General features: G+C 41.6%; 1 protein-coding gene across 2 annotated transcripts; it reads left to right on the forward strand.

The window, feature by feature from the left end:
• The first annotated feature begins 381 nt into the window (after positions 1-381).
• On the forward strand, positions 382-3,454 carry glula (glutamate-ammonia ligase (glutamine synthase) a). Of its 2 annotated transcripts, XM_038289314.1 has the most exons (7): positions 382-533; positions 1,164-1,351; positions 1,455-1,616; positions 1,748-1,894; positions 1,983-2,110; positions 2,187-2,386; positions 2,479-2,791. In XM_038289314.1, exons 2-7 carry the CDS (start codon positions 1,186-1,188, stop codon positions 2,789-2,791), a joined length of 1,116 nt encoding a protein of 371 aa, XP_038145242.1. In that variant the 5' UTR covers positions 382-533; positions 1,164-1,185. The 2 variants fall into 2 exon arrangements, with proteins under 2 accessions (XP_038145242.1, XP_038145243.1); XM_038289315.1 differs by lacking the exon at positions 382-533 and having other exon boundaries at positions 1,186-1,351; positions 2,479-3,454.
• The last annotated feature ends 12,202 nt before the right edge of the window (positions 3,455-15,656 follow it).

A 15,656-nucleotide genomic window follows, 5' to 3' on the forward strand; every position in this document is an offset into this window, starting at 1 on the left:
TATTCATGGATTTATACTTGGATATTTATGTAATTTAAAAAAATTTGCACCTTAAATTTATTTTAATAAAAAGGCAATGCGTTGTGATACTGAGAGCAGCCACACGGTGTCGCCCTTTATCAGAATTTAAAGTGGATGGAAAGGAACCTGCTGTTACGCGTTTTGTTCCTCGCAGTTTGAGGCATTAATTCCCAGCACACATTTCATTTCCTTTTGCTTCTCATTTTATCCATTTAGCGAAGCTTTTTTTTTTTCATAAGGGGGGGCCCTCACACGCCGATGTCAGATAATACATGAGGCTCAGGTGCTGCCAGGGAGCCTTGAGGCTGTCCAATCAGCGAACAGCGTGGCCCCTCTCTCCGCCCAGTCGACCAATCACAGAAGTGAGGCGTCCCAGTTCCTGCTCTTATAAAAGCGACTCACTCCGTAGTGAAGGTACCGGAGAATGAGAGAGATACTAAAGAACCATCATCGAACCCCACATTGGACCTGCCAGTCCTTTAGTTTTTATTTCAATTTTCTTCTTTCTCCAGGTAACTTCTAACCTCAGTTTCTCTTATTTGATTGTGTTGCTTTTTATTATTGTTAACTTGGTCAAATGGGGAAAGTATAACTATTAGTGACAATGTTGCATGTATTAAGGATTTTATTTATTTATTTTACTAATTTAACGTGGTGTTAATGAGGTTTGCTTTGACCCTTTATACTTTTGAGGTATGGTTAAAAATTGGGTGTAGTATTTATTTCAAAGGAGGAAGAGGATGATGTAATCCTGCCACTCTGTTGTAAACAATAGATACCATGGTGAACAACAACAAGATGTAGAGCAGGAATGAGTTTAGTCAAAATGTGTTGGGTTTTTTAAGCGAGTCATCTGTTTTGCGCTGGTCTTCCTTCTCTTATTCTATTAGTCAGCATCTCTGCCGGAAAGGAGTCTTTTGTCAGCGAAGCGGAGAAAGGGAGAGAAAACTGGAAATGTGTCTTTTTTTTCCTTCCACATCCTCAACATGTTTTTCAACTCCCCCACCTCCCCTCCCCTTCTAGAATACCAAAATAACAATGGTGCTGCTTTCTGCACCCCCGATGCCCAGCTTGTTACGCAACATGTGATCTGTCTCTGCTCCCCATCTCATATATTTACTCTCCTCTCCTCTCACTTTCAGGTGTGTTATAGTATCAGTCAAGATGGCCACGTCTGCCAGTGCCAGCTTGAGTAAAACCATCAAGCAGCAGTACATGGAGCTCCCCCAAGGGGATAAAGTCCAAGCCATGTACATCTGGGTTGATGGAACAGGAGAGGGTCTCCGTTGCAAAACAAGAACTCTTGATTTTGAACCCAAAAGCATCGAAGGTGAGCTTTATTCTCCAGAATTGCCTGAATCAACTGTACGCAGTGAACCCTGTGACCCCAATCAAAGTCTGAGGAGTGTTAATGGCCACTTTCCTTATTGCAGATCTCCCTGAGTGGAACTTTGACGGCTCTAGCACCTACCAGGCAGAGGGCTCCAACAGTGACATGTATCTGATTCCTGCTGCCATGTTTCGTGATCCATTCCGTAAAGACCCTAACAAGCTGGTGCTGTGTGAAGTCCAGAAGTACAACCGAAAACCTGCTGGTTAGTAGACCATAATAATCAAGATATTAGTTAATCATTAAAGGAAAAAAAGCTACACATATGTTAAAAGGATCCAATATGAAAAATGCTCTGTGTAAGTTACATTAGCTAATTTAATGTGCTTTCTACAGAAACCAACCTTCGCATCACGTGTAAGAAGGTGATGGATATGGTGGCAGACCAGCATCCCTGGTTTGGTATGGAGCAGGAGTACACCATCCTGGGCACAGACGGACATCCTTTCGGCTGGCCATCTAATGGTTTTCCTGGACCTCAAGGTGAGCAGCTGAACTTATTAATTACTCTTCTTATCCCTTCATGACATGCGGCATTGTTAAGTTTTTATTTTAAACTATACCTTTGTAGGTCCATATTACTGTGGAGTCGGAGCTGACAAAGCCTATGGCAGAGATATCGTAGAGGCTCATTACAGAGCATGTTTGTATGCTGGAGTCAACATCGGTGGAACAAATGCAGAAGTGATGCCTGCCCAGGTAATGATATGATCCAGATGTGTGCTTTGGTTTCCCTTTTTGCAATGTATTGATGAACCATTTTTTGGTGTTTCAGTGGGAGTTTCAGATTGGACCGTGTGAGGGGATTGACATGGGGGATCATCTGTGGGCAGCACGTTTTATTTTGCACCGTGTCTGTGAAGATTTTGGTGTGGTGGCCTCATTCGACCCCAAACCCATCCCAGGAAACTGGAATGGTGCAGGCTGCCACACAAACTTCAGCACAAAAGAGATGAGGGAAGACGGTGGACTGAAGTGAGTAGGAACTGCTTATTTACGAGAAATTGTGACTTTTTTTCTTTTATCAAACCTTTGTGACACTTCTCTCTTTTTGCTTCTGCTTCCAGGGTTATCGAAGATGCCATTGAGAAGCTTGGAAAGAGACACGAGTATCATATACGTGCCTACGATCCAAAAGGGGGTCTCGACAATGCCCGTCGCCTCACTGGACGCCACGAAACATCAAACATTCATGAATTCTCAGCCGGGGTGGCCAACCGCGGCGCTAGCATCCGCATTCCTCGTAGCGTTGGGCAGGAGAAGAAAGGCTACTTTGAGGACCGGCGCCCATCAGCCAACTGCGATCCGTACGGTGTGACCGAAGCTCTGATCCGCACTTGTCTGCTGAATGAGGAGGGAGAGGAACCAGCAGATTACTAAAAAGCTCCAAGACTGACTTTTACCGCCCTCCCAAATTTCTTAAAAAAAATAAACTAGTACTGTATTTTATTTCTCCCACTAAGTTGGTTTTTTAACATACAAAGTTGGCTGGTCAACTTGAAACAAGGTAATGAGATACTTGGTAGTTATGAGCTGGTGAAGTCAGGGTATGCTTTTCCTTGTGTCGTTAAACAGGGATTGGCTTTTGTAACACTGTTCTTAGCCCACGCCATATCATTCCCTCTTTGTCTGTCTGGAACTAAAACAAACTAAAGCACCAGGATATTGCAGAGTAGGGCTGCTAAGGCTGGACAACATGTGTAAAGTAATAAATGTGACTAGTTCTTGTACTGTTAATATGTGTTAACCTGACTACCCAGTCCTCAGTGTTACTAATGCTCTCATTTTATGAAGTGTCTGTTTTTTAATGATGTTTGTCCTGAGATTCTGGCACATTTTGGTCAACTTGTATGGTACACTTGTAGATGTCCCAGACATAAGTTGGTGGATCTTTCCATAATGCCATTTGTAGAGTTTCCTCAAGGAGTTTTATCCTTTTGTTAACTGCGATATATTGTAATGCGCTTGATTTGGTAAAACATAAATTTTACTGAACCTGGTGATTTTTATTGAAACATTTAAAACATTTATTTTTATCACAAATACGTGTCTGTGACTCTTGTATTAAACTACTTTTTTTGCTTAAATTGGTTAAATTAGGCTGACGGACAACTTCTTTCATTCAAAGCTAAACAGTAGCCTTCCAAACTCAGCCACGCTTGTTTAATGGCTAGGTTTTAATTAGAACTGATTAAATATCCTTTTTGTTAAGAATGATAACAATAAGGAACACAGAGGTTTCTAGTTGGTATCCAGAGAGGTCCAGGCTCATCTGTAGCTTCTGCTCCCATCTGCCAAAGCTGTTTAAACATCTGGTGCTGCAGGATTTTACAGTAAACCAAACACAGAGTAGTAAGATGCATTTTGCCTAAAGGTAGTGACTAAAGTTTAACAGGCTGTGCTTTTTCTCACCAACAGCTCAACCCAGACTTGTTCTTACGGTTGTTTTCTCAATTCAGTGGGTAGAAACTAGACCATGGGGCCCTCATGTGAAAGTTATTCAGCTCTTTCAGTGCAACAGCCTGAGGACAGTAGTCTAGTCTCCTCTGCCAAACTCCTGCACAGCAAGAATAATTGTTATGTCTGATACCATCACCTATTTTGTCTGTCTCTGGGCTCCAGGTGATTAATTCATCAGGTAATACAGAAGCAAAACTAAAACAAGGTTTTTCTTGTCTGGGTACTCGGTGTTCTTGCATTCACTAGTTAACTTTGGATTCTGGTGAGAACTCTTTGGTCTTTTGCTGAGAACATAAACATGTATTTCTAATGTGCTCTCCCTTCTTGGGGGAAGGGCCACTGAGTTTGTTTATGAGACCTTTCACCTACATTCCAGTGGCTTCACACCAGCATTGTTCATCAGTGCACTGATTGGCTTCCCTTGGAACAAGTTAACCAATCCTAAAGTAAAGGACAGGTTTAGTCCTGTGTAAGGGATAACAGCTGGACTACAGCCAAAGAGTGTTCTCTGGATTTGTTTGGTTCTCCAAATCATAACCCTCATTCTAACCGGCACCTGTTCCGGCTTTGCTGAAATCCCAGACTAGCAGGTGAAATTTGCACGCATATGCCTGAAACACAGGCATTGCGAAATAAATTGCTGTTTTGAAGTGAAGGCTCATAAAAGTGGGAATGGTTGACTTGAAAAAAAATGTTAAACCAAAATTAGGATTCTAAAATAAGATTATATATGTATCAGACACATCACGCTTCTAGGTTTGATCCCCTTTTTTCACCTTCAGCACTTTACTATTTGCTGTACTGATTCAAAAATTTGTCAATGGATACAGAGATGAGTTAAAGCATCTTGTAATTGCTTCATTCATTTTAGATGAACATCCATGATGCAAATCCTGGATAATACCAAATCTCCATCAAGAAGACCCTCTATTAGATTGGATGGCTGTGGCCATTGGGATATGCTGGACTCTTGAAAACAAACCGGTTGATCTGAGTTATGCGACATCCTGCAATATCCTGTTGGATGTAGCTCCTCATATCAGAAGCATTTAAACAATATCCAGTTGGTACAAAGGGACAAGGCATATGTTATCATCAACCTCAACCATGACTTTATGTTATTTATGTCATAGACTTCTCAGAGCAGGCAGATCAGAGTGGAATCTGGTGTATTTTTTTGCTGCTGGGATGGTGTTCCACGTCTTTGAAAGAGGTAGTTATTTTAACAATTGATTTTGACATTTTTTACATCACCTTCTTTCGCCAACTTGCCTTTTCTTTGATCTCCATCAAAATATCACAGCTCATGGGTGGTTTCTAAAACACGCTTCAATAACCATGTCACATTGGAAGTCTCTTGAATCTCCTTTTATCCCTATCTCACATTTGAACATAAGCACCTCTTCTTCATCCCATCTCAATGTATAAATGTGAGAAGTTGATTTATGTGATTGGCAGATAGTATGTGTTTATTAGCGGTTAAGTGAGAAAAGTGTTTTAACCTTAGTCCAAACTTTAAACCTAATTATGAGCCACATTCAGGTCAGTTTCTCTTGTATGATTCTCAGACTAAGACACGGAGGGACACAATGTACATTTCTCTCAAGCGATCCTTTAATCTGTGCTGATAATTTTTTAAATGCAAGCTTTTATATAACCTTTTTTATAAAAACAAGATACAAAACCGTTGTTTTCTGTCTCCCTATCTGGAACATGATACCTCCTGTTTACCACTTGAGTGCTGTAACCCCCCCAGCCCACGATGTGAGGGTAACCACCCTGTGACGATCTGTGAATGCCATTTGCTGACATTCTGTCACCAAATAAAATCTTTCCGCTTCCTTGCTTTTGAAGCTGGAATAAGGGGATCCAATTTGCATGCAGAATTCAAACCTCCCTCTGCCTGGGAAGCTCAAACGAAAGGAGTAGACACCGGACAAAGGATGGAATGGGATGCTGCCCTGTTGCTATGACAACCACCGGAATGTACAGGCTGGATCGTGCTAGGAGAAAAAAAAAATCTGAGATTATGTAAGGAGGAAAAAACATTAAATGAGGTCTAATAAGTGAATCTGCACAATAGACATCCAGGTCATACACAGCTTTAAGATTCATGTCAGTTGGATTCACTTACACAATTACATTAAATAAAAACTTTTTAAAAACACATTTACCTCACATCATTTAGGAATCTTTAACAATAACAAATATTGCATAAAAGATCTGGTCAAATTATTTTTTGCATTTTAAGGGTTGCATTGCAGTTGTCAGTTTAACTATATTAAATTGTTTCCTTTCTTGTCTGTGTTGTTGTGTAAAAAATCATGCTGGTTCAAACCAGTGCAGGCTCTTCTCCTGTGTGAATCATACAAGGAGGATATCTGTGCAGCAAAATCATGACTTGCAGAGGATTTTTTGGAATATGTCAGCATCTTGTTTTGTGCAAAAATGCTGCAGATGAAGGAGATGTGCAGTTCTCCCAGGGCTTCCTTCTTATAAAGAAATGTAAAGAATGCAGTTATTAACTGTAGTAAACAATAAAAGGGCTAATTAATGTCATTTGGGTTTGAATTTGTTTTGCATTGATAAAAAACAGATTATATGTACGTCCCACAAAAATATTATACCTATCTTCTCTCTGGGTAAACATTTTCCATTGCGCACATTATTTCTTAACCAACCTGTTCTGCCAGGGAAGAAACAAAATGCAAAACAAACTACAGAGGCTGTGAGTGTGCATCACTATTTTTAAGCAGGCAGATTCTGTAAGATACAAGAGGATTCTAATCATCTGAGAGCTCATGTGTGATTGGGCTAAAGCTAAATACCGTTCCGCCTCTCACCCTTACCTGAGGAGTGATTGGTCCTGTGTTTGCATGACACAGTGCCACAGTTTTTAATGTAGTGCTCATAACTATGATAAAGTCTTCCTTTTCTTTTGTAAAACCAAGGTCAGTGTTTTCTTCTTCTTTACATTAGGCAAACTAGTAGTAAAAAGAAAAAGGAAAAGTACTGTTTTCAAAGGATTTAGGAGAAAAAATTCACAAGCTGTGAGAGGTGTTAACTGCATGTTCTGGCAGTTATTAATGACCTACTTGGACTACTGAGCTGGATTTACACTCCTCTCACTTGAATAACTTTTTCTTCAACCCAATCAACCAACCGTTTTTCTGCTTTTGTTTGCCTTTTCACTAAAACAAATTGCCCATCCTGCAGGAATCTGAAATTAACCTCAAGGACCTTTGTTCATTAATTGTTCCAGTCACAAGCATTTCTGTTCAGTGCAGTTCTAACAGTTTGTGCTCTCAGGCTTTGAATGGCTTGTTGAGTGATGCCAGTACTTCCAATTCATAAGTTGCCCTCCCCTCCCCTGATGAGATCCTGCTGGTTCATCTACACGGGCAGCCATTCCAGTCCACAAAACAAAGAAGGGCCCCCAACCTCCACCAGTCTAGTTTTTTGGTAATTTGCCATTTCATAATCAGACACTCCTTTAAAGTCAAACCTATCCATGTAAACATACATAATTATATATATTTTTTTAGACCAGCACAAAGTAATGCTCAACTGGTAAGTAAAAACTACAAATAAGGCATATTTAAAAAAAACAAAAAACAAACTGTGAGCACATTTTGAGAAATGGTGTACAGATCTTTTCAGTTCCAATTAGTCAGACACATTTTAACCAAAATCAAGTGCAATCAGTTACAGACATTTCATAGAGGCTTCCCCGGTTTGTAGGAAAGCAGTAAGCAAAAGACTAAGGAACTTAATAGACTGGTAAAGCTTGGTTCATGTTCAATTTACATCAGTTTCGCCTTTTTCATCCCTCTGTGTAGAGTCTGTGAGGACAGAATTTCCGCACCGAGCATCAAGGGAAATTTATAATGCAGACAGATCTAGGTGAAAAAGCTGTAAGTGAGCAACAGCTACTACTAGCAAGGGTTTGCAAATGTTAATATCTGGAGACATAGTGAGCCGTCAAGTGATTTGCAACCACACACATCAAATGTCGCTCGGGTCTGGTCGCAAACCAGTTTTGCCGGTATGCTTCTGCTTCTGCTGTTGGTCTGGAATTCGTAGGGACGCACAGCAGTTTCCCGCCAAAGCACAAGAGGGAGCCTATTAGAGAAATCGCAAGCACTTCGACGGATTGTGCTTCCCAACCTCCTCGATTAAACTTTCATCGTAGTTGTCCATTGTAGTTGTTCCTCTGTTTTTAAAAATGGCATGCCCCAGCACCAAATCGAGAAGGACGACCACACAGAAAGTCGGAAAGGCATACCAAGGTTCAATCACAGCTGCTTTTGTCTGTGCACTTCCACTTGAGGTCTGTGTGGGGTTGTGACCGTCCGACATATAGTCAGGATTTTTCTGAGGTGCGTGACGGCTGTTGTAGAACCTCTGCGTGGGTGGCGTGGTCGCGCATAGAGACAGTTTTGATGGTAGCAGAGGCTATGCATCAAAAGCATAAACTGGCCTTTAGTCAACCAAGTCTGGCTTAATTTGTTTACATTTGTGTTTGGGGGGCATGCACTGTTCTTTCACTGTATGATCCAATGCACTGGTTGGACTCAATTCGTAGCTCGTAGCTCAGCTTCAATGGCAGGATAGAACAGATGAATGCCTCACAAGGGCCAACCGAATTTTAAACACGTTTTATTTTCATCCAACTGCATGCTGCTTGATTAAAAGCTATATGCCTCCGTTACTCCCTGTATACTACACAACGTGGGATGCATGATAAACCTGAAACTCGGCAGGATCAAAAAAATATTTGCAGGACTGAAATCATCCCAAAAAGGACAAAATATCATACAGTGTATGTCCTCCTTTAAGTAACCTGGCTTGCTCTGAGCCCGCATTCAGATGAAGCTGGGTTTGAGTCTATACAACAAGCTATCTTGTGCCATCACAATGAAGCAGCCATTAAACTGACTACATTTGAAACCAGCTCCAAAAGTAGATACATTATAAGCTTCCCACCATGGCATGTCCGACATAGGTACCTTATATGTATAACAGGCTATGCACTGGTGTGTTTTCACAAGAGAGGAGATGCAGCCTTTGACCCATGTGCAGAACAGAGAAAGCATCAGTGGACTTTGGTGTTGAGATTCAGTTCTACAATATATGCTTTTAGAAACTATTGAATTTATTGTGAATTTTTAACCTCGCTATATGTTATAAAGCACAGTTAAAGAACTGTCCAGGTGTGTCTATGTGTCTGGGTGTGTGCACATTTTCTCAGGTAGTGAGTTATAACAGCAGATGTGGTTGTAAAAGTTAATTATAAAATCCTTCGAGACATAAACTTATCTCTGTCATGGGACAGATTTCTACGACAGCTGACTTGGACTTTTTACCTGAGATATATATTGGATAATTATCACAGCTCCTTATGATAACCTGATCTCCTGTCTCCCTCCCTGACCTTTAAATGTCTCATTAAGTTTCCTGAAGAGCATGCATTTTCCTTAAAACGATGAAGAATGCCATGTTGATCTTGATATAGTTAACATACTGGGTTTGGTTTACCGTGGTATTTGATGTAGCCCTTCCTTGTTTGCTTCCTGCTGCCAGTTCCCGTCATTTGCTATCTACTTCTGTGTAAACAGTAAAGTGATCGTATAATAAATGTAGCCAAAAACAGATCTAATTAGGGGAAAGACAAACAGCCTTTCAATCATCTAATAACAATCAGCCCAATAACCCAATGAAAAAACAATTTAAAGTATGTAGAGGTGGCTAATTCAGGTCTGGAAAGTAAAAACCCTGCATAGTTTCCCTTCATCTGTTTACTTAAACAGGTGATTAGCTCCCAGTCTGTGTTGTAGCACTGGAAATGCAAATGGTTGAAACAATTCTCTCTAGAATTTTTACTTCCTGGAGCTGGATTATCTACTATGTTCTCATAATCAAAATAGTCATGATAGTACAGAATGTTTCATGATGCTGTGAGAGAGTCTGAGTAAAAATCAAATTCTGTAAATTCACAAACCAACATTAAACAGCATGTCAAAGAAGCATGTTTTACTATTTTGATGACTTATACACACCATGCAAATATTTGAAAATAAAAATGATCTTATTAATGAATCCTGATATTTTATTAAGGTAATAATAAGGACATCATTTAGTGGAATATACTGCTTTTAGCTTACTGGGAGGACATCTTTCCAACTGATGCAATCTAACTGAGGCCTGCCTTTGACCCTCCACCCAAAACAAAAATAGAAAAATAGCAGTAAATAGAACACAATTAAACTGGATCATGCAATAACCCATAGTTTGGATTAAAAAGGTATTTAGCTAAGATGTGTGAGCACTATGACTGGTACTTCTCTCCCAGCTCTCATTATTCCAATACTGCTGGGGTCCAGCAAATTAGGTATGAAAGCAACCATGATGATAGAGTAGTAAACCCTGGATTTTCCAAAAATTCATTCTTTGTAAACATACATTTTAATTAATCAGTTAAATTGATTCATTGCCCAGCCCTAATTAATGTATCTGCAAGGTTTCAAATAAGTGTCTCCTCCTGCAACTACTTACATTTACTCGGTTACACTTACTTTAGTCACATTTTGGAAAAAATTACTTTGAGGAGTATTTTCACTGTATGGTACTTCTTACCTTTACTGCAGTAATGTACTTGTAGCGATACTCCTACCTTAGTAAAATCTATAGGTACTCTGACTTAGACAAATTTTCTTGTCTTGTGTCTTCTTTCTTGTATACACAGAGTGCATACAAAACGAAATATCGCTTTGTACAGCTATCATGACATTTAAATTTCCTAAAGTACAGCAGTGATCAAATGTAAGATGTTTGAGAGAAAAAAAATGGTGCAAAAAACGCACTGGCATGGAGGTTCAGAGCATCGAAGGCTTTGAAGCCTCTTCCTAGAGGGCAGCAGGGAGAACAGTCCATGGTGGGGGTGTGAGGGGTCATTGATGATGTTAAGGGCTCGGGACACGCAGCGCGGGTATGAAATGTCTTTTATGAAAGGAAGATATCTTGTCTGCTATTCTCACTTCTCTTCTTACCTTCATCAAGTCTGAGACGCTGCAGCCTCCACACCACACAGTGAGACAGTTAGACAGAACGCTCTCTATGGTGCTTCTGTAGAAAGTCATGAATATGGGTGGGCTCTCCTCATCCTCCGCAGGAAGTACATGTGCTTTTGTGCCCTTTTGACCAGTGAGTTGGTGTTAACAGTCCAGGTGAGGGTGTCTATGATGTGCACCCCCAGGAATTTGATGCTGCTGACTACCTCTACAGCTGAGCTGTTGATGAGCAGTGGAGCGTGTTTTGACCGCTTCTTCCTGAAGTTTTCCTCAAGTTGACTTCCCACTCAGAGGGAACTCAGAGATCAGAAGAATATACAGTAAAACTAACATATATGCTTTACTCATGTTTTTGAAGGACAAAAAAAGCATTTAGGAAAGTGTTTTTTTCTGCCTATATGCATTTGTTTAGAAAGGGTGACTTAAGCCCCATTTACACTACCCTTGAAAAACCGATCCAGGCCGAGACCGGTCCGAGCTTGGATCGGTAACCAGGCCAAGCTCAGTTTGGACGACCGTTCACACGTCACACTTATCTCGGTTATCTCGACGCCTCGACTCCTCGCCTCCTAGTGACGATGTGCGGTATTACTGCTAGGATTGAAGGAGGGACTCAAGCAGCTGGTGGCGGTAATGCACCAAACGCTGTTTGTCAACCGCCGTAAAACCCAAGAAGAAGAAGACGAAGGAGGAGGGAATCAAGCAAATCAAAATGGCGGCGCCCGTCACATTCAGAAAATTATGCTTGATTATTATTGCTGTACTTCCGTGTTTGCGGTGGGTCAGGCGAAGACGGCAACCTTGCGCGGATGTACTTGAGAAAGTCGGCTTTTGGGAAGCCGACTTTCTGGAATGGAGTGTGAATCGGCATGTTCAGCCAGTCGGCGATGACGCGTTCTGCTCATGCGCTCTTGTTATCAGAGAACCGAGCCAGGAAACACAATGTAGTAGGGTCTGAGGATGGCAAAGATGGCGCCGGTGTGTATGGCTGCTCGTCTGTCATTCTTACGTTTTCTGTTGTTTATACAATTTTTGACCTGTGTCATCTACGGAACTGAGTCTCTGCTGGTGTATGATCGCAACACACTAATAGATCTCCAACCTTTAGTCCAGGATAAGGAGTTATTCGATGTTGCGGGCCGACAATCTTTGCCCCCGCTTCTGGCGGAGATTCCGAGCCACTTGTTCCGGCTTCCTGTGCTGCTTTCTCGGAGGAGACGTCGTCGTCGTCGCGGTAGACGAAGCGGCCGGCTGGTGAAGCTGAAGTTTTACATGACGCACTGTTGTGCTTTTACTCGATCATCGCAAGGATCATTTCTGGGCCCCTGGGTGACTCTGCGTTTCTTGGATCCCATTGATGCCTGCTTGGTGCCAGTGGTCGGCGTTGAAATCCCTCTACACCGCTGCCCCTGCCTTTCCCGGCTCAACATACGCGGACGGTGTCTCCAAAACCTGAGACCGCTGTGCCGGGTTTCCCGACCTGTCGAAGCCCAGGATCAAGTTCCTGTTAGGATTGGCCTGGTAAACGCCAGGTCGCTTGTGAATAAAACTTTTATTCTTCGGGACTTTTTTAGTCACCAAAATCTGGATTTTCTGTGTGTGACGGAGACGTGGCTGAGTGTTGGTGAGTCCAGTGCTCTATCTGAGCTTTTACCAGCGGATTGTTTTTATTTTAATTCACCACGGGCTTCGGGAAGAGGGGGAGGCACAGCGATTGTTTACAAACAGGATTACAGATGTAAGCAGTGTTTTCTACAGACGTCTTTCCCCAGCTTTGAGTTTACGGCTTTTGAGATGAGACACGTAAACCCAGTTTTCTGTGCTGTCATCTACCGGCCCCCCAAATATAATAAGGATTTTATAAGTGACTTTTCTGATTTTTTATCTGGGATTTTAACTAACTATGAACATGTTCTTATTGTTGGAGACTTCAATATACACGTTTGCTGTCCAAATAAGCCTCTGGTAAAGGATTTTTTAAGCCTTCTGGACTCTTTTAACCTGGTACAGGCCGTATCAGGCCCTACACATGAACATGGACACACACTGGACCTGGTAATTTCCTGCGGTCTGCCTGCGACAAACCTGGAAATCTGTGACGCTGTGTTTTCGGATCACCTGCCTGTTTTATTCACTATTACTTTGACACCTACCGCAGTTAAAACTCGCGCTGCTGCTCGGCGCTGTCGGATTATTAACCCCTCCACTGCCACTCATTTCTCTACTGCTTTTCTTCAACTCTGTGAATCATCTGACTTCCTCCACTTTGATACAGAAGAGCTCTGGTCCTGGTTCTATTCTTCCTGTCAAACCATCCTGGACTCGGTTGCTCCATTAAAAACCAGGCACCCCAGGATTAAACCTGAGCCTTGGTTTAATGACAGAACTCGTGGTGCAAGGAAGGAATGTCGTCGTGTTGAACGCAGGTGGAAAAAGGATAAACTGCAGGTTACTCTTCAGATTTTAAAAGACAGTTGGCGTCTCTACCAGAGCACGGTTAAAGAGGCAAAAAGGGAATATTTGGCAAATATCATTGCTTCAAACAGTCATAACCCACATGTTTTATTTAACACCATTGACTTTGTGCTTAATATTTCTCAGAAGGCCTGTTTGGAAGCTTCTCCTGATGTGTGTGATGATTTTATGCGTTTCTTTATTGAAAAGGTTGGTAGTACCAGGGCTCTTATCACAGCTCCTGACTCTGACCCTTCAATTTCAGTCCCTTGCTCGGCTACTTTCAATCAGTTTGAGCCTGTGACGGTCTCACTGTTAGAGGATGTGGTTCGCCACATTAAGCCATCAGGTTCCCCCCAGGATGCTGTGCCTCCACGACTTTTTAAAGATATTTTACCTAGCATTGGGCCGCCTGTTCTTGCAATTATAAATAGCAGTCTGTCCTCAGGTGTGGTCCCTGCTAGTTTTAAACATGCAGTAGTGCAGCCACTGCTTAAAAAACCTGGCCTTGATCCGACTGTTCTGGCTAATTATCGGCCTATTTCGAAGCTGCCTTTCCTTTCTAAGGTTTTAGAGAAAATTGTGTACTGTCAGCTGACACAGTTTTTAGATGACAATGGCATTCTGGAGGTTTTTCAGTCAGGCTTTAAAACTCTTCATAGTACAGAATCTGCTTTAATAAGAGTTTTTAATGACGTTCTTCTTGCATGTGATTCTGGTCACCATGTTGTTCTGATGTTACTTGACCTAACTGCTGCCTTTGATACAGTAGACCACAATATTTTAATATCGCGATTACACCACATTGCTGGTATTGATGGCACTGTTCTTAAATGGTTCAGGTCTTACCTGGAGGAGAGGACTTTTTCAGTGAATATTAGTGGCTCTAAATCATCTGTTGCTTCAATGTCTTATGGTGTCCCACAGGGCTCAATTCTTGGCCCACTGCTTTTCTCTCTTTATATACTGCCTCTGGGTTCTATCCTTTTGAAACATGGGATTTCTTTTCATTGTTACGCTGATGATTGTCAGATTTATTTGCCCATACAGCAGCAGGATGTACATTCAATCAAACATCTCCTGGCATGTCTAGGAGATATTAAAGCTTGGTTGGCCTTGAACTTTTTAAACTTTAATGAAAACAAAACAGACGTGATGGTGCTTGGACCCAGTGGCTCTTGTGAGTCCTCCTCTGTTGACCTGGGACCTTTGCAGGTATATTTTAAACCTGTTATTACTGATCTTGGTTTTAAGGTGGACAGTGATTTTAAATTGGACAGCCAAATTAGAGCCGTGGTTAAGTCCAGCTTTTATCATTTAAGGCGATTGGCGTCAGTGAAATCTTTTCTTTCCAGGCAGCATTTTGAAACACTGATCCACGCTTTTGTTTCAACTCGATTGGACTACTGTAATGCACTTTATCTGGGTGTCAGTCAGTCGCTGCTCTCACGTCTAAAGCTAGTACAAAATGCTGCTGCACGACTTTTGACAGGTACTCGAAAGAGAGAGCATGTGACCCCTGTCCTGGCCTCACTTCACTGGCTGCCTGTATATTTTAGGATTCATTTTAAAATTCTTATGTTTGTTTTTAAATCATTGCATAATCTTGCCCCAGCTTACCTCTCTGAGCTTCTTCATCCCTACGTACCCCATCGGTCTCTCAGGTCAGCAAATCAGCTGCTCTTGGAGGAACCGAGAACAAAAAGGAAGCTCAGAGGGGACAGGGCTTTCTCTGTTATGGGCCCCAAATTATGGAATGACTTACCTTTGCAGGTCAGAGAGGCCCCTTCTTTGCCCATTTTTAAAGCTCATCTTAAAACCCATCTATTTTACTTGGCTTTCAACACCAGTGGGATCTAGTTTTAAATTGTATGTTTTTGCTTTTAAACTGTTTTTAAATTATTTTTATTATGTTGTGTTCTTAAACTGTACAGCACTTTGTATCAACTGTGGTTGTTTTAAAGTGCTTTATAAATAAAGTTGGTATGGTATGGTACGGTATAGGAAAAAACCGAGCCGAACCCACCTCGGGAACTGGTCTGCAGTTAGCGCGGTCCGGTTATGTCTATCTCGGTTCAGTTCAGGTTTTTTCCGTTCACACACGACAAGTTATCTCAGTTACTGAGCTTGGACCGGTCTCGGCTCAGTTTTTTAAGGGTAGTGTAAACTGGGTATTAAACTAGTTTTTGCATGAGATTAAATATACCCCGTTTACACTACCCTTAAAAAACTGAGCCGAGACCGGTCCGAGCTCAGTAACT

This window comes from Cyprinodon tularosa, unplaced genomic scaffold (assembly GCF_016077235.1).
Source record: "Cyprinodon tularosa strain WSP-4 unplaced genomic scaffold, ASM1607723v1 ctg267, whole genome shotgun sequence".
In the NCBI taxonomy this organism is placed as follows: domain Eukaryota; kingdom Metazoa; phylum Chordata; class Actinopteri; order Cyprinodontiformes; family Cyprinodontidae; genus Cyprinodon; species Cyprinodon tularosa.